The following is a 20,582-nucleotide window of genomic DNA, read 5'->3' on the forward strand; positions in this document are numbered from 1 at the left end:
TTCCTTCCAGAAAGGCTACTGTTAAGTAATTTCTGACTACTGGCCTTTCTGGTATAATGGGGTTTTTATTAATATGTAGACAGTGCTCTTAGCTGTCTGGACCTATGAAGCCAATATGAAAATGCCTGTCTGAATACTAATGATACTTTTATATGTCATCCAAGCCATGTAACAAATTACCTCCTTAAGTATACGTGTATCCTTTCTAAAGCACATTCATTCCAGTCAGTTCGCCTTTTCTGAATTCCTTGTTTTATCTTATCTACCCAACTTCATTCGCTTCTCTCCAGGTCATCATCAATAGATGCTTTCTTCTACTCTGTAAGCCTAGGTACAGCTTGCCTTCCCTCAGCCCCACCTCTTAGAGTGTTTTAGCACGTGATCTCTGGAATGCCTATGTTTCACGTAAGACTAAACTAGATAATCCCTATACAATCTCAAAGGTCACTGGGTATAGAAACAATACCCTATACCTCTTGGATTTCTGCACACTCCTAGGATTCAGGCATTCATGGGTAATTAAATATTACTGGTTTTATTTGACAGCCACATAGAAATAAATGAGATGTTACCCTGCACGCGCTAACTTGTCTGATGAAAACCGAACACCAAAATCTATTCAATCCAGTATCTAAGAGTCATTTTTTTCTTGTTCGACTTCTTTAGAAGAATCATTCTTATCTTTTCACTGTATCTCCACCTCCCACACACGTACGTTATTAAACATGGTTTGTCTTCATTTTTAAAGGAGGAGGGTGGCATTAAGGAATCCAAGAAATAGATCTGTGTTCTCACCGAGCTTCCTACTAGTTGCATGACTTTAAGTAAAGCATAACACTTCTTTTTTTTTTTTTTTTTTTTTTTTTTGAGACAGAGTCTCACTGTGCTGCGGGGGCTAGCGTGCCATGGCGTCAGCCTAGGTCACAGCAACCTCAAACTCCTGAGCTCAAGCAATCCTCCTGCCTCAGCCTCCCGAGTAGCTGGGACTACAGGCATGCGCCACCATGCCCGGCTAATTTTATATACATATATATATATTGTTTTTCATTTTTTAGTTGGCCAATTAATTTTTTTCTATTTTTAGTAGAGACAGGGTCTTGCTCTTGCTGAGGCTGGTTTCAAACTCCTGACCTTGAGCGATCCACCTGCCTCAGCCTCCCAGAGTGCCAGGATTACAGGCGTGAGCCACCACACCCGGTCAACATAACACTTTTTTCACCCTCGATTTCCTAATCTGCAAAATTATATAGTCATCATGTGCTAACTGGTCCACTATCCTTACTCCCCTGTTTCCACCAAAATAAGACAGGGTCTTATATTTATTTTTCCTCAAGAAGACACCCTAGGGCTTATTTTCAAGGGATGTGTTATTTTTTTTAAAGTATGGTACAACGATCTACATTTATTCAAATATAGTTAAGTCGTCTTCTTCTGGAACATCATCATAACTCTCCAAATCCCGAATTCCATCCTGAATTTCTTGCGACTCTATTTCCTTTAGAACCATTGGCCCCAAACTCTCATGTTGAGCAGGAGAGCTCTCATGGGGCAGATGAGAAGGGCTGCTCCTTTTCTTTCCCACTCCGCCACGAAATGCATGGGTTGTGCAGATAAGCTGCATAGCCACGCCCATCGCTAGGTCTTATTTTCGGGGTAGGGTTTCTATTGCGTAAATGCTTAGAAATCCTGCTAGGGCTTATTTTGTGGGTAGGTCTTATTTTCGGGGAAACACGATATGTATTGGAATGCTGTTAAGAAAAGTAAGAATATGTATAAAAATGCCATGTCTCTTTACAGTATTGTAAGTGACACCACCTTTTGTCTAATGCTTTATTATACTTACAAATCAATAGATCTTGCTGACACAATCAATAACAAGAGTAAACAGTATAGTTACTAAAACTATGGAAACTAGAAAAAGTCTCTAATTATAGTTAATAGGGCAATTAAACACTTAAATAAGATTAAATTCTTATTATAATAATTTTGATCTCAACTTGCTCATGAATGCGTGAAAATGTTTTGGTAAATGTCCTGTAAAATCAAAATACATTTGATATTTCTGTTGCTTCTGTTATAACACTTGAGGTTTTACTGGAAGTCTCTGAGGTAATGAGGTAAAAAAAATGGCATCTTTGAGCTTGGAACCACTATTATTCATGCCACACTGATTAAAGGATTATTCAGAAGCAAAAATCCAACACACTTACATCTTCTCTAATTTCAAAATGTAGTTTGATATTAGAAGAAACAATTCTTAAGTAAGGAAAGAAATAAAAATGAAAAGTATAGGGATAGGCTGGGTGTGGGGACTCACACCTGTAATCCTAGCACTCTGTAATCCTAGCACTCTGAGAGGCCAAGGTGGGAGGATCGCTTGAACTTAGGTGTTCGAGACCAGCCTGAGCAACAGCGAGACCCTGTCTCTACTAAAAAATTAGCCAGGTAAGGTGGTGTGCACCTGTAGTCCCAGCTACCTGGGAGGCTGAGGCAGGAGGACTGCTTGAGCCCAGGAGTTTGAGGTTGCTGTGAGCTAGGCTGACACCATGTCACTCTAGCCCGAGCAACAGAGCAAGACTCTGCCTCAGAAAAAAAAAAAAGAAATGAAAAAGTGTAAGGATAATATGAAGCATCATTTTAGAGTAGATAACAAATCAACTAAGATGTTACAAGAACCACATGAAGTCCTTCCAAATATGGACTCCTCAAGGAAGGTAGGAAAATGTATGATTCTTGCTAGCCTAGATTACCTAATTTGTTCATCTGCTATGGTGGTGATGTAGTTGAACAGAATTGTTGGTTAAAAATTCTTATTAGATGTAATTGTAGATTAACCCTTCATTTGAAAATAGTCCAAACTCAACTGATTACATTCCAACTCTTTCCACAACTGTAAGTATTTACTAACCTTTATAATGAAGTCGGGATTTTGGTTATATAAGGCATTGGTACTCTAAACAGCATTTGCCTTATTTTAAAGAAACTAAATTTTAAGATCTATTACTAATGCTACCTTCCTTCTTCCCTTCCATCTCCCCTCACTTCTACAATTCTCCTTTCTTCATCTAAAAGTTGTGATAATCAGAAACTGTGAATTCTTTCCTATGTGATAACACAATTTCTGCTCATTATATAATGAAAAATCTTCTCATTTATTGTATATCATGTTTTGATAGTAAATTCATTTATTAGGGTCTAAATAATTTTTACATTTTATACCATGTTACTGCTAGGGGCAGCCTCTGCTATTATATACATTATACTTACCCAGGCTTTTTTTGTATCTTGATGTTTTGCGGCTTGTTTTTTCGGTTTAACTCATTCCCATTCTTGAACCATTTGAATTTGAGAGAGGAGTATTCAGAACTGGTTTCACACCGAAGGACTAGTTTGGAGCCTGCAGCAGACTCCTGGCTTTTCATCTCTTTCAATCGGGGAGGCAAAGCTAAAAAAAAGAAAAGAGAAGGAAAAAATAGTTCTGATTACCAGGCAATCTTTCAAAGAGAAAGATAATAATGTTGGGTTAAGCCTGATCAAGGTACCATTCCCAAAGTTTTTCATAACCCAGAGAAAAAATAATCCAAACTGGGTGATTCAAAATATATCTCAACTTGGAGAAAAATAAAATGTTCAATTAAAATATACTAAAAAAAACAAAAAAATCAATCTAGATTACAAAATTATTCCTAAAAAAAATTTCTAGATTGTTACTTTCTTCCTCTTTATGTGTCTGATGCCATTAAGAATCCTCAACATTGGTGATTTCAAAGAACCACAAGCTTGTGCTAAAGAAGAATATTTAACCAGGCCATTAGTTTTAAGGCACAGTCACATCCCGAATCACAGTCTATCACAGTTCTGTGAATAGTACAGGAAGCATCACGCCAATTTTTAAAATCAGGAAGTTTAATTTCAGAGATTAAGTAAGTGACTGACTTATCCACGGTTACAAAAGGTGCAGAGAGTTGAATTTAGGGCTCATTTCACTATCCTGTCTTCAGAGGGGATCCAAATAACAAAGAAAACTCATAAATCTTAACAATGGCTCCTTTCTTCAACACAGAAATTCTCTGGTGATATCACCCTTTTGTTGGAACTACACAGTTGGTGCCCTGTCCACAATGGCCATTCCAGATGACCACAACACACACTCCCATCAAATTATCAGTTTGACTGGATTTAGCACTGCTAAATCTTCTCAACAGAGACTAGAGTACTTACATTGTGCACTGACTTGTAGAATACATTAAACACCTACCTACCGTTCTCCTATAAGCAAGACTGTTTAAAAAATATCTATTATCTACTGAAATATTTATGGAAAAATAATCTTATAATATCTGAAGTTTGCTTCAAAATAATGGCGAGGAATGGATAGACACAAAGATGAAAAAAAATTACCAAGAAGCTGATCACTGTGGATGGTGGGCAACAGGTACATGTGGTGGTTTGTTATGCAATGCTATATAGTGTACCTGAGTTTCTCATAATAAAAAAAGTTTTTTAAAAAATAAAAGCAGAGACGGATGGATTTTTCTCTGCACACACAATTTCACTTAATAATCAACAGCACAGCACCTGTGATCTCAACAACTCCCAGTTTCCACTGAGCCTTCAAAAAAGCCAACTACAAAGTCTACTTCTGCCCTGGTTCAGGGATTAACAGGAAATCCCAAAAAGTAAACCTGGGAAAATGAGACTGTCCCTCACTGATTCAGTGTGTAATTACTCACTGAGTAAGAAGACCAACCAAGACTCCAGTGACAGCAGTTGGGCCCACCTAACACATGAACAGGAATTGGGGTTCCTTTCCTACTCAGGGTACTGCATCTGTTTTGCTACAACTCTGCCTTTACCAAGTAAATCCAAAAAATGCCAGAATGAACATATGAAGCTTCCAATTCATTACAGCAAAAACCATTTGAACATTGTAACTTCTTAGCAGTTCTCCTACAATTACATACCCTGCATTTTATTTATTCGGCGCCTAGGAGATGAGATTGGAGACGCAGGCACTAAACATGGAGACGCACCACCAAATAAGAAAACTTATTTCAGCTGCTCTTAGCCTTCGATAAACCTGATGATTACATCTGGTTCTTTTTTTTTTTTTTTTTTTTTTAGACAGTTTAAAAATAAGATCTACTTTCTGAACAGCCTTCATAGATATCTTCTTTTTAAGACATAGTTCCTGAATCTCTGTTTTAGAGGTTTTTAAAAAACAGATTCAATTCTCCTCTATCTGGCATGGTGTCTATATATTTCCATTAACTCCTTAAAGCTCATTTGTAATTTTGTTCAGTCTAGTGAAGGATTTTAAAGAAACAAATCTACTGGAACTAAATGGCACCAAAGAAACTGGTTTACAGATATTAGAAAAAATAAACTGCCTCATTACTTTATGCATACACTAAAAGAACTAGTTTCAATGTTTCCCCCCAGTGGGTCTTACCTTTAACTTGGCACATAACAAAAACTCTCAAGGCTTGTTCCCTTGCGTCTAGACCAGGGGTCCTCAAACTTTTTAAACAGGGGGCCAGTTCACTCTCCCTCAGACCATTGGAGGGCCGGACTATAGTTAAAAAAAAAAACCATGAACAAATTCCTATGCACACTGCACATATTTTGAAGTAAAAAAACAAACGGGCAAAAACACTCGCATGAGGGGGAAGGGCATTTATTGAAACCTTAAAATCTGTACCCCCATAGTATGCCGAAATAAAAAAAAAAACAACCCAACAACAACAACAACACTCGCATGTGGCCCACGGGCCATAGTTTGAGGACGCCTTAAACACAATGTCCCAAATACTGTACAGCTGACACTTGAACAACACGGGTTTGAAGTGCACTGATCTATTTACATGCAGATTTTCTTCCAGCTCTCCCACCCAGGAGACAGCAAGACCTACCCTTCCTCTTCCTCACCTACTCAACGTGAAGATGGTGAGGATGAAGGCTTTTATGATGATCTGCTTCCACTTACTGAAGAGCAAATATATTTTCTCTTCCTTATGCGTTTCTTAGTAACATTTTCTTTAGCTTGCTTTATTATAAGAATTCAGTATATAATACATAATACATACAGAATGTGTTGATCAGCTGTTTATGTTATCTGTGAGATTTTGACCAGTCAACAGTAAGCTATTAGTATTACAGTTAAGTTTTTGGAAAGTTAAATCTTGTACATGAGTTTTCAGCTGTGTAGGGGTTTTGGCACCCCTAATCCCTGCACTGTCCCAGGGTCAACTGTATTCCAGACACCCGTAACTCTCAATAAACACCATGTTCCCTCACTGACCATTCCATACGTTTGCTCATCAGTGCAGTCTGAACATAAATCCACTGGACTGTTTTCTTCACTTTGGATAAACATTTCATCATGAAATCAGTTTGCATCTCTTTTTCACTCCTTTTTTCTCATTCCCTCTTTTCTTCTATCTCACACACACACCCCTGTCCCTCCTCTTCTCTCTTCATTTATTTCTTATTAAGAATCTTGATTTCAAACATGAAACAATCAGATGAATTCAAATTGAGTGACAGTCTACAAAACAACAGGTCTAGCCTTTAAAAATGTAAAATATCATGAATGATACAGGAAGAAGAGCATGAATGTGCTCTAGATCAAAGAAGGTCAAAGACACATGGCAACTAAGTGCAGTGACTAAAAGGTCAAAGACACATGGCAACTAAGTGCTACTGACTGGGACGATCACTGTCAAGGACATTACTGGGGCTACTGGGGAAATGTGAATAAAAATATTATATCAAAATTAAATTTCTCAAGTGTGATCACTGCATTGTGGTGATGCAGAAAAGTCTCCTTGTTCTTAGGAGGGATCTGCTCAAGTACTTAGGAGTGATATGTCATGATGTCTTCAACTAAACCTCAGATGATTTAGCAAATACGAAATACATTCATACATGCCCATACAAACACATGCAAAAACACACACACACACACACAAAGCAGGCCTGGTTTCTCTTTGATTTTTTGTCTGGTCTTTCTGCCCTTAAATAAAAGACCCAGGTTTCATTAAATACTTTTAAAGTCTTGGTTAAGTTGGCAGTCATGAAGGAAATTCTTGCAAATATTTGGGTTAGTAATTTACAACTTAAAATCATTTAATAATTTAAGCCATTTAAATTCTGTGAGTGACACTGCACTGAAATCCTCATATGGTTCAACCTCACAGCTGTGACTTTAGGGATCCAGTCCCAGTAGGTCTTTTGATGGAAGGAAACCAATCCCTCTTTGGGCAGGTCAACATCTACGTTTTCCCTTGAGGGTTCATATGCTGAGACCAATACATCCTTTGCCTTAAGAGATGATCTATGTACTCACTAAAATATCCACTCCTTAAGCTGACCCTGATGTATAAACATTTCTTAAAGTTTGGGGTTCAGGTAAACCTCTACTGACTAGCCTCAGTTTCTCTCTCTTGCACATAGTTTTTCAACCCTATCAGAAGTGCCACTCTGACTTTGCATCCATTGAAGTTCACTTGTAATAATGTCCCTGTTGTGTCATTCAGGGGTAACTTCTATACCATGAGAATAGCTCTTTTAAGGAGTTAACTCAAAAATCCACCAAAGCATAAATGGAGAAACAAACCTGTGCACCACTAACAGAGCCACACAACTCGATCTTTGATCTGTGAGTGTTCTGCTGTCAGGACAAAGATCCTCACTCACTCTTGGAAGAACCCAAATTAAAGTGTCCAGTAGACTTGGCAATAACATAAATAAATCCTTTGTCTTCTTGGATATATGCACTAATGGAACGTCCCTGGATATTTCACAGATTCTTCCTAAAAAACCAAACTAATATGTAACCTTGTGTGGTTGGTATGATTTTTCTCATCTGTCCATATGAGATCATTTTCAATAGAGTAAATTTTCTTCTGTCCGAGATTATAAAAATAGCTATATATTAATGAAATACATTTCAAACATGTACATGTTTCTGAGACATATAGTTTACTCATATGAAATAACCTCGTTTATTTTATCAAAAAAACTACACCAAATACTTTCTAATACCTAGCTGTTATTAATACTTTATAAGGTCTAGGATAGTATCTAAATTTGCGGTCCATTTTTTTTAAATGAGTACTTGACTTTAAAATCTGCAAAAATTTTTTTACTTGCTTTTCGATTCTTATCAAAGAGTAAATGGTCTGTTAATTAAAAATTGGTTGAAGGCAAGGCCAGTGCTACGTTAATGCTTCAAGTGTAGGAGGTGTTCTGAGAATCCTAAGCATGATTTAATTGTATTTGGTCTGCCGCAGTTCATAATTTTGCTTTCAGTGTGTTTCTAGAAGCGGTAGCTCCACACCCTGAAACAATTTAATGATAGAGCAAGTTTTAAGCAGTCTCTGTCTAAATCTATTTCAAACTTGCTTGACATTAATATGAACATATCCACACCCTTAGAAATGCATCAACAGAGGCAGACAGTCAAGTGCAAAAAAAAAAAAAAAAAAAAAGCCTTTTAAAATAGAAATGCAAAAACCTTGAGAGCAATGCCACACACTTTACAGGCTCTTCTTTTTAAAACTTCTTTGTACAGGCTTTAAGTGTTTTAAAGAGTTTTATAAGATCGCAAATACATACTCTTCTGACTCTAACTCAATGCAAATAGGTATACTAGATAGACTCAAAAAGTCTACTTTTGCACTTCTACTTTTCTTATTTGATATGTCACCCAACGTAGACCATAATTGCAGTGGCAATCCCAAAATATTAATTTTACATTCTAACCACACAAAAACGTAATGCAAGATGTTCATTTATTCCGACTGTTTAATGAGTGAATAAATACTTGTGATAAAGGCAAAATGAGTTTGCAAATAAAGGAACCACTCATCTAAGCAACCCTCTTATTTTAAACATCTATTGTGGCCTTATTTTTCATATATAATCAGTGCTGCTATATCAAATATTGTACCGCATTGTTAAGAACAGGAAACAAATTCTAGGCTGTTTGCTGTATGCTGCAGAGCTGAGCTGATAGCGTGTGACACTAGATAAGTTGTTATTTCTGGCCTCTGAAGGATCTGACAATGCAAAAACCAGCTCATACCATTACTTTCCATGTTTATGCAGTTAATCTGAAGAGCCTCAACACATTGAACAAATTAAACAGGAAACCTGCAAAATATTATCAAGTAACAGTGAGCTTTCAGCTGCGATCCCGGTGAAGTTTTTCCCTGTATAACAGCTTTAAAAAGCCCACCACTGCACATGTGCAGATCCCTCAGTGACAACTGGTGATTGACAATTACGTAAGTTAATGGAAGCCACACGAATACCATTAATCAGCCCTCTATGCAGCGAGTCCTTTAGTTCACAGGCATGTTAGAGGTAGATAAATCACTGCAAGAGAGAGACTCCAAAACTCCTTCCCTGATCATATTTCTCCCTCATTATTCTATCTCAGGAAGACGATCGTGGCCCTGCACAGTGTGGAAAAAGTTTAGGCTCTGCCGTCTGGTCTTCTCCTCTGAGCGGCAACTCACAAATTTGGCTATACAAGGGAAAACTGGTCCGATCAGATTAAAACGTGTAAATAGAGCTGTGTAAAGAGGCAGCAGATTGTGGCGGCGACGGTATTTCAGAACACACGCAGGTTTTAATCCCCTGCTACCGATGCAGTCGGTGATGCTGAGTTATATTAAGATGCACCCAGCAAGGTCACACCGATCGCTGCCACAGGTGGCGACGCTGCGCTCGTCCTGCCCTGGGCCCTGGCTGAATCAGGCTTCAGACACAATGATCCCGATGCTCCTTCACCCCCGGACCCGACACGGGGTTCCCATGTGATGCTTGCATTTTCAGGAAGGACATTTTGAGAATGGGGTCAACATGTAGGTGCTTTCGTTGCAAAGAAAAGTCACTGTGAAATTCTGTATTTTATTTATAAGATGTTCTCAAACTCCTTCTGTCTATCACTGGCAGCAAACTAGACCTAACCAGTAGACACACTGGGACTATGCCTCAAAGTGGGGGTGACACAGCTGGACACCGGAAATAGCATTTTAGAATTTCACGTCCAACTTGCTACACACTGAGTAAGGATGCGTATATGCACTACTGAATAATCCCTTTACAAACATACTCACACCACATGTACAGAACACGCCATTATACAACATAAAAAAAATAAAATTGGAGGCAGTATTTCAGCATTTTACTTCTAATATTCACAATGGTGGTGCCCCTACAGCCAAAGTTGGCTTCCTACTAGTGCTGACTTAGATTTCCCGATCATATTGGTTTCCTTTGGTGGGGGTTTATTACACATAGATATCCTCAAAATTTTAGTTCTCATAGTTAATTGCTCCAAGTCAACTGAAAAGCAGTTATGATTCTTTACAATGTTTGATTTGAGGGTATGAGCCACAATCAACCCAGGAAAATAGCATATTTATGCCGAGGCCATAGAAAATGACTAATTGTATTCTACATCCGAATACCATACTCCGAAGGCTGTTTTTGAAAAGGTGGAAGTACAGCTGGAAGTTGACTTAAGGAATTTATCCCTACCAAATCAAATGAGAATGAGTGACAATGGCTACAAAGATATTTTTAAAAATTAGGGTAAGGAGTAGGTCGTCACAGACCCTATTTGGAGGCTTAGGCTGCTGTTATTACTGTGTGTGTGTGTATGTGTGTCCATTTTGATTGGCACTATATTCAAGCACCCAAATTTCTGAATTTATGCAATGGATGACATACAGGATCTCAGGGGCCTAATACAAAATAGGACTTCAAGTGTTTGCTGCAAGTATAAGTGTGAGGCAGCAAGTATTAATTATACTGAATGAGAAAAAATAGAAAGCCTTTCCTCTAAGATCTGGAACAAAATAACGATGCCCATTTTTCACCACTGTTATCCAACATAGTACTGAAAGTTCTAGCTAGAGCCATCAGACAAGAGGAAAGAAATAAAGAACTTGCATGTCTGAAAGGAAGAAGTCAAATTATCCTACTTTGCAGATGATATGATCTTATATCCAGGAAAAGCTAAAGACTCCGCACAAAAAAACTATTAGACTGATAAATTCAGTAAAGTTGCAGGATACAAAATCAATAGACAAAAATCAGTAGCATTTCTATATGCCAAATGTAAACATTCTGAAAAACAAACCAAGAAAGTGATTCCATTTACAATAGCTACAAATAAAATACCTGGGAATAAACTTAACCAAACAAGTAAAATGTTTCTACAATGAAAACTACAAAACACTGATGAAAGAAACTGAAGAGGACACATAAAAATAGAAAGATATTTCATGCTCGTGGATGGGAAGAATCAGTATTGTTAAAATTTCCACACTATCCAAAGCAATCTAAAGATTCAATGCAATCACCATCAATTACCCTTCCAGGCAGATCATTTGAGCTTCAGGAGTTCGAGACCAGCCTGAGCAAGAGCGAGATCCCATCTCTACTAAAAATAAAAAGAAATTAGCTGGACAACTAAAAATATATAGAAAAATTTAGCCGGGCATGGTGGCATATGCCTGTAGTCCCAGTTACTCGGGAAGCTGAAGCAGAAGGATTACTTAAGCCCAGGTGTTTGAAGTTGCTATGAGCTAGCCTGATGCCATTGCACTGTAGCCTGGGCACAGTGAGGGTCTTTCTCAAAAAAAAAAACAAAAAAAAAACCCAGAACTTTATGCTCATTAACTCTTTTAAGTTATATTAATATAACAACTCCAGGAGATATGTATTACTATCATTATTCCCAATCTACAGATGAAGAAACAGAAACAGAGAGGTAAAGTAACCTTCCCAAAGTCACACAGCAAGTCCATGCTAGAGCAAGTATCTGAACCCAGGAAATCTGACTCCAGAGCCCTTACTGTTAACTGCTAGACAATAAACTGAATTCTTTGCTATCCTTTGTATTTTTATAATTCAAATGTGCTAAAGACTTAATTTATTGATATATCAATAGTGGTTGTATTTTCCTGGCAAAACCCAGGATACACTACATGACAGATTATTTCTGCACCTACTCCAAGTGCAACAGTCTGGAAGAGAAAGAAGATATGCAAAACTGCTGAATTTTCTGAGCTACTTTGATGATTGATGGGGAAATAAAACAAGACAGAATACTTGCAACTGACATTATACCAAAAAAAAAAAAATAAAATAATAATAATAATTCTTATGAACTATGTGGCTGTCTATCCATCGTATGCCAAATGCCACAAGGGTGAACAGTGCCATGTCTCACTCTTGTGTTCACTGAAATGTGGTAACCCCCACGTGAGGATCCGGCAACAAAAGTGTCTGATCGGATTAACGTTGTTCTTTCAAGGTGTAAAGGCGACAGGCTGTGACAGTGAATGCTGGAGAGGATCGCAGCACAGCGGCCTGCAGCTGGAAGGCGAGTGTCCGACAGGCTGCCTAATTAGTGCTGCCACCACAGCTGCCCCCAATTATAGGGACATCCCACTCACAGACAGAAAGAGATGTCCGGCAAGCTTCATTTAAGGTCATCAACTCGCGGCGTTAAGAATGATCACGTTGGCCGGGCGCTGTGGCTCACGCCTGTAATCCTAGCTTTTGGGAGGCCGAGGCGGGCGGATTGCTCAAGGTCAGGAGTTCGAAACCAGCCTGAGCAAGAGCGAGACCCCGTCTCTACTATAAATAGAAAGAAATTAATTGGCCAACTGATATATATATAAAAAATTAGCCGGGCATGGTGGCGCATGCCTGTAGTCCCAGCTACCCGGGAGGCTGAGGCAGAAGGATCACTGGAGCCCAGGAGTTTGAGGTTGCTGTGAGCTAGGCTGACGCCACGGCACTCACTCTAGCCTGGGCAACAAAGCGAGACTCTGTCTCAAAAAAAAAAAAAAAAAAAAAAAAGAATGATCACGTATAATTTGACCTAATTGATATAGCAAATTTCATTCGGCGTAAGCTTATAAATTTGATCTTTTCTGTCATCAGAAAGCAGTTTTTTTTTTTCCTTATGCATTATAACATGTCAATTACACAAAGAAATTGAGAAATATCCAGTTACTGAAAATTTGATATATGTTCACTTATTTTCTTATCATCATGTTTTTTTTTTCTGTTCTGATTTGTTTATTGCTTAAGTAAATTTAGCACATTGACATAACTTGGATGTGTTAATATTTGTCTTTATTTTATTTACTTAAGAAGGGGTTCCCCTATGTTCCCCAGGCTAGTCTTGGACTCCTGGGCTCAAGTGATCCTCCCACCTCAGCCTTCAGAGTAGGCTAGAATTACATTGTCTTTATAACCATTGTTTCTTTGTTCAGACTGGATGACATTTCATTAACTGATGTCACTAAAACTGTCTTTTTTCATTTGAAAGGAGGAATTTATTTACATGGTCTCAACCAAATAAATCTCTAGGTAAGATGAGTTATTAGCACTTGATTACAATGAGTTTGAAACAATGACGATTATGGGGATCTTTTAAGCAATGCAAATAAATGAACAAAGTCCCTGAATGATCTGCAAATGTCAGTTCTCCACGGTCCATTTTTTCACATAGCCATTTGAAACTTATTCCTTCTGTAAAGACACAATTTTAGTAGACCTAATTATGAAATAAATGTGTCCTTTCAGGACCTCTGGAATCTGTTTCTTTGTTGGGCAGGTCGATTTTCCCAGTAATCATGGCCTTCTGATTTTTCCTTTTTGTCCACAGATAACTAATTAAGTGGAAGGACACTAAAATGGGCATGCTGGGATTAAAAGGAGTATATTTACTCATAAAGTTAAACTTCTATCTGCTCTGTTTACTACAGTTTTAAGTAGCCAGTGTTGTAGGGTGCAAATTTGACTTTCTGAGGATCTTTAAAGCTGTGAGAATCTTTGCACTATTAAGCAGGTCCCCTTCTACCCAATGGACAAAACCAGGGAAGGCACAAATCATACTTTCTCTCCCAGTGAGATGAACTTGCAGAAGAGGTGGGAAATGACCAGAGTCGAATGAAACAGATCATTGATGGTAAGAAAATTTGTGCTACATTATTAATCATCTCACATAATCTAATTCTGTGGCCAATGTAAAATAACTACCAGGCGGCTACATTTTCCCATACAGTTTTTGGAAGTCAAATTGTACGATCAGAGTCAATGTTGTTTGGTTTCAGACAACACACAAACACTCACACACAAAATCACAATAAGAAAAAGAATTTGTTTCCTCTATTTTACATAAAAACAAAAATTCATTAAAGAATCTTTTGGAAATGAAAGCGAACTGCTTCCTAAATGTTCTGAGATAACCCACTGGCTCTTAAATTACAATAAAATTTTCTCAACACGAAGGTTACACAAAATGAAGCCAAAGTGAAGCTTACTTAGCAAACCCACATGTAGATTTTATTCCTCCCTAAGGACACTAGCACTCCACTGGAAATATCTTTTGTGTTTTTTTATTTAGAAAGAAGGTTAATTAGATTATTGGCTAATAGTTTATTGTCCCTGAATTGAAATTGGTAAACTGTACACATAATACCTTGCCATTTCTGCCTGAAGCTTGATGGTCTCTATCAACAATAAGAATGGAGAGTAGGAAACTTGAGTGAAGTACTTGTCTCGTGACACTGAACAGTCACAAAAATTACTCTGAACCTCAATAGTCTTGTGCATAAACGAGAAGAAACAGCACCTGCCATACCTATTTCAATACAGTTGTGAAAATCTAGTAAAAAAGAGTTGATAAAAGCATTTTGCATATTTTTAAAAATTATCATTATTAATGCTGATTTAATTGCCATTAACCATAAATGTCTGAAAAAGCCAGAAAAAAATTAGATTATATAAATCTAGATGGCACAAAATTACATAATTAACACTTTAAACAATACACATAGCTTTGGTCATTCCTTGAGACCAAAAACCACAATTTTTTTTTAATTTTTAAAAAGCAGCCAGAAACTATCAAGAGTCACAAAAATGTTCAAAGGGAAGGGCGGCCAATAGAAAGGAAGAGACTAAATCATCACTATAGAATCCTAAAGACTGACAAAAGGAAGGCCAAGAAGGAAAATGTCGGGTCTTTCAAGTTGTGAAATCTTACAAAGAGCTAACGCATGCCTTGAGACTCACAGAATACCACGATTTCATGGAAAACCCCTGGAGCATGAAGCAAGCAGTTTTATAATAAAAAAGGAAATGAAGTTTTGCACAATAAGAAGTGTAAGTTGGAAAATGCTTGTTCTGGGAGGCTGTACGGGAAAATGCCTCAGTGTGTAGCATACAGCAGAAAAATATGGGCTTTGGGGTTAGGCAGGCCCACGTACCAATTCCAGTTTTCCCACCTAGAGCTGCATGGCTTAACCAAATCCTTTACCTCTGTGAGCCTCATTCTCATTTGGAAGGTGGGTTTACCGTACACAGAATGGAGTGAGAGAATCAAGGAACTGTATCACATATTCTGAATAGGATACTGTCAAGCACACCATAAACCAGGAGTCCTCACACTACGGCCCGAGGGCCACATGCGGCCCGCTGAGGACAGTTTTTCCGGCCCACCAGGTGTTTTTGCTGCCGCTGCCTGTCCTGCTTAGCAGCCAACTAGTCCTGGGCCCACAGTGCGCATGCGTGGAATGTGGCCACACTCCCCAACGGTCTGAGGGACAGGGAACTGGCTCCCTGTTTAAAAAAGGTTGAGGACCCCTGCCATAAACATTACATCAATTATAGCTTTTTTTCTTTTAACAGCAGATCCATAAGGAATTAATTAAATTCATGGATAGAACTGATCAGGTTACTACAGGAAGCTAAAATATAGAGAACTCATGGTTAGATTATTTAAAGTGGCTTTCAGAGAATGCAACTGTCACCATCAGTGACCTACCCTGGGCTCAGGCAGATGACATTTCTTATACTACCACTATTGAGTGTACTGTTTACAAAGCACTTCCATACATTATCTCATTTCAGCACTAAAAGAGGTATGTATTTAAAATGGTGAAATCTGAATAAGTCTGCAGGTTACCTAATAGTACTGTACCGATGTTAATTTCTTAGTTTTGATCAATGTAACAAGGTTATGTAACCTTAAAGGAGCTGGATAAAGAGGTTTTGGGGAGCTCTCTGTCTTATCTTTGCAACTTCATCAAAAATTTAAAATTACTTCCCCCCAAGCTGGAGTACAGTGGTAAGATCATAGCTCACTGCAACCTCAAACTCCTGGGCTCAAGCAATCCTTCTGCCTCAGCCTTCCAGGTAGCTGGGACTACAGGTGCCCACCACCATACCCAGCTAATTTTTAAAAATCTTTTTGTAGGGACGATGTCTCACTATGTTGCCCAGTCTGGTCTTGAACTTCTTGCCTCAAGCAATCCTCCAGCCTCGACCACCCAAAGTGCTGGGATTATAGGCACCTGGTGACCTACCCAGCCCAACCTTATCTTTTGAATAATAAGTTGGGAATCCCTCTTCTGTGTTCCCATAAAACCATTATTATTCCATTTAATGTGATACATTTTATCTTTATAGGTATTTGTTTCACTCAGTAGACAAAAGGCTCCTGGAAGTCAGGGGCTTTTTCTTTTATAGCATCTTTTATCTTAGTAACTTAGCACAGTGCTCAATAATGTTTGCTGAATGGAAGAATAAATAAACAAAGTCAATCTGCAATTCAAATACTCTATATCAAGTGAGCCACTGGTTTCTCTCTAATGCACAGGATTTATGTCAAAACACATTGAATTTATCAGGGTTACCACTACCTTTATTACTCACATGACATCAGCTGATTACATGGTCTGTTCTTAGCCAAACACATTAGAATATTTTATATTAACTTATAAGACCTTCTTCTGGCATCCAACTGGTATCCAGATCCTCTTCATTCATACAGATAACTGGCTTCATTCTCCTAGATATTTCTAGATTTCCATTCATTCAACAAATACTACTGTGCATCAGTTACATGGTTTCCACTGTTTTAAGTGCTAGGCATACGGACATAAATAGGACAAATAAGATCTCTGTTCTCCTAGGGCTTCCATCCTGCTTAGGGAGGAGTGGGTAGAAAACCCACTAGCCAATTAGTATATAATTGACTATAATATGACTTGTGAAATAAATCTTTCATCTTTAGAATCTGACAGCACTAAAAATTGTCGAGGTAGCTATATCCTTTCCATTTAACCATGCAACCCAACTTTCTTTCCTATTTAAATTGAGGCCTGGACAACTGATCACTAAATCTATCCACAGCCAACTGATATTAATCAGATGGACGCGGCTCAGTTGGTGTTATGTCATTTTGAAAACTTTTATTCCCAGTAACAACTTATTTTCCCTAGTAAACACAATTATTTATCAGTTAGGATTTCTCTGCGTAAATTATATTCTCAAGACTGCATTGTACTATTTTACAATTTTACCACTTTAGAGCTAAATAGAACTATACTTTTAAAAAACCTGAGTCAGACAAACTCAAGTTCAAGTCCTACACTGCCATAATACCAGTGGTTTGACCTTGGGTCAATTATTAAAATTCTCTAAGCCTCATTTAACATTTCTTAACATGTAAAATGTAATAGAACCTACCTCACAGGGCTGTTAAAAGGGTTAGATAAACTACTGCAGTTAAAGCACTTGGCAGTCCGTGTGTGGCACATTGCAAGCACTCAATGAATATTGGTGGCTATTCTTATACTTCATCACTTAAGTCCTTGGGACATTTTAGCAGTTTTTGAAGCTTTCTAAATTAATATAAAGCTTTTAAGTAACTGCCTACTTAGAGGTGAGACCAATGAAAAGACATTCATTCCCGTGGCAGGCAGAATAATGGCCCCCAAAGATCCTAAGTGCTAAGCCACAGAACCTATGACAACCTTACCTTACACATGCGTAAGGTTTGCAGATGTGATTAAGGTTAAGGACCTTGAGATGGAGACATTAAAATGTACAGTGGTCCCTCATTCATCACAGGGGACTGGTTCCAGGACCCCCTGTGGATACCAAAATCCAAGGAGGCTCAAGTCCATTACAAACAGCCCTCCCTATCTGCAGCTGTGGGGGTGGGGCTGGCTGTATTACCCAGCTGCACACAATCTAATCACGTGACTCCCTAAAAACAGATCACCTTTCCTTGCTGCAAAGAATAGTCAAGAGATGCCACACTGTTGGCTTTGAAGTCGGAGGAAAGGAGCCTTGACTCAGGGGATGTGGGTAGCCTCTGGAAGCTGCAAAGGGCAAGAACAAGGATTCTCTCTGAAAGTCTCTGCAGCCCCGCCCACACCTTCATTCTAGCCCAGTGACCCTCCTCTTGGAATTCTAACATATGACAGTTGTAGGATAACAAATCTGTGTTCCTTTAACCCTCTACTTTTGGTGTCGTTTGTTACAGGAGCAATAGAAAATGAATATGAGTCCCAAATAGAAATCAATTGTATTGATTTTCTAATATTAGCAGCTATGGAACTCTTATGAAATAATACACAGCACATTAGTATGTAAGAATAGATAAACCAAGGTGAAGCAGAATCACTAGCCAGCATCACTTCGCCTCCCTCCACCCCTATGCAGGGTCCAAGAAAGAGCCCCACACAAAGGGGATCACAGAAGCTGAGGGACAGAGGTTGGGAACCGAAGTTCAACCCCAGGGACTGTACCCAACCCCCTGTGCCCCGGACGATCATTCTCTCTTTGCAGCCTCAGTTCCTTATCTATAAAATGAAAGTCTGACCATCTCTCAGTGCTATTAAGCCCCCAAGTAAGTCTATTCTTCTGTCTACACTGTATTTTAGGAATTTAGGAGCAGAAAGTCACTGGCCAAATTTTGAGATTTAAACATGATTTATGAATACTAGTATCCCAGTGGCAATAGTAAAAAACAAAAAAGAGAGAGAGAAGAAAGGACTTTTACAAAATCTTCCAAGACTTTCAAGAGGTTTGGGTTTCAAGAACTCAAACCTAAATATTGGCAGTTTAGGTAACAAAGCAAAATAAATTATTTTTCTAGTGACTACTGTTTAAGTAGTGATATTTTTTTCTTGGTTGGTGAGAAACAACATCATTTAGGAATTTTAATAAGCAGAAAAATTTAAATCATCTTCATAAGAAGGCTTTACAGATTCATATTACATTCGCTTCTGGGTTGGTGTCTAATGAAATCCTTCACTTGGGAATTACACATGATATTCTATGACATAGTTTCTGTTTAAACTATATTTCTAAAGGAAGCTATTGCCTGCATAATGTTGACACACCTCAAATATCTTACATATCACAAGGAAAAATTGTGGATCAGAGCCAAATGTGTGCAGCAAAAATCTGCTGAACAATGATCTATTTGTACAGGGAAAATCATGCCTAGTAAGTTAAAAGCTATAGAAATGTGATGTTTAAGAACCCAGGCCAGACCATGCTTATGCACATGTCACGAAGGCCATTCCTAAACAACTGCAGTGTTGGCACTTTGAAGAAAATCCACCAGCCAGGCAGTAGACCTCTTTGATTCACCCAGGAGGAAGTACTCGTGAGAAGTCAAACTTTAAGAATTTTATCACAATAGTCCCAAAGGGAAAGCAAAATGTCTATAGTGGCTCTGCTACCCTGTGTGACTGTGTTAACGTAATAAGTAGGTACTAAGTAAGGGCACGAGATTAGCACATTAACAATTTGAAGCAGTAAGGGACAAGCTTCTTCTGATTAAAGATACAGCCTTAGTGACACAACACGATCTCACAAAAAAGATGTTCAAGAGCTGACAGTCCTATAGACATATTTTCCTTACTGCAAAGTAGTGGCTGGCTTCCTGGCTTCAAGAACTACTCCATTTTCCATTATGTTAAGGTCTCTGGAGAAGCCAATTTTACACACGAAGAAGCTGCAAAGATATTTTCCCCCATTTTTGTAAGGAGTGCTATCAATCTAATGATGGTATGTACCAGTTAAAAAAAAAAAAGATGGATAAAGAAATTAATACTGATCTCTGCTAGAAAAGAATGCCCTGAAGGACCAAAGTCAGCAAAAAAAAAAAAAAAAAAAAAAAAAAGCAACAGTTTCAAGGGTACAAAGATTCAACTAAGTTATTGAGAAGAGATATTGTCAGACACAGTTTTTATGAGATGCTACAGTTTTTATGAGAATCATCGTGATTCTTGTTGATGTTCTAGCTCCAGTCCCATAAGTTTTGAGCTTTCTTCATTAGCCCTACTCTCCTCAGATCCAATTATTTTTAGTGTGTGATTTTACAAAGTGAGTTTTACAAACCTGCAGTTACAGCAGGAATGTCTGTAGCGGGACAGGGACCTGTCAGTGGGTTGGCAAACCCCTCCCCCAGGTAAGAGGTTTGCAAACCCTTTTGCTGTACACAGCTGTCACTTGGGCAAGTTTACTAACATGAACATGGAATAATAACAGACTCCATCGAAAGACCCTGATGAAAAACCTAAGAATCTGCTCTTCTAAAAAGCATCCCAGAGGGGACGGGTAAATTCACCCCTAATGGGTACGGTGCATGATGTCTGGGGGATGGGCACACTTGTAGCTCCAACTTGGGCGGTGCAAATGCAATATATGTAACCAAAGGGTTTGTACCCCATGATATTCTGAAATTA

The 20,582-nt window shown here is 38.3% G+C and overlaps 1 protein-coding gene across 6 annotated transcripts in view; it reads right to left on the bottom strand.

Moving 5' to 3' along the window:
• NRG1 (neuregulin 1) overlaps window positions 1–20,582 on the bottom strand; it is a 1,019,909-nt gene that overhangs the window by 168,309 nt on the left and 831,018 nt on the right. For all 6 annotated transcript variants that reach the window (XM_075997404.1, XM_075997403.1, XM_075997402.1 and 3 more), the window contains exon 2: window positions 3,268–3,445. In XM_075997404.1, coding sequence (XP_075853519.1) covers window positions 3,268–3,445 — 178 coding nt within the window. The remainder of the gene's footprint in view (window positions 1–3,267; window positions 3,446–20,582) is intronic.

The sequence above is a fragment of the Microcebus murinus genome, chromosome 24, assembly GCF_040939455.1.
Source record: "Microcebus murinus isolate Inina chromosome 24, M.murinus_Inina_mat1.0, whole genome shotgun sequence".
Lineage (NCBI taxonomy): Eukaryota > Metazoa > Chordata > Mammalia > Primates > Cheirogaleidae > Microcebus > Microcebus murinus.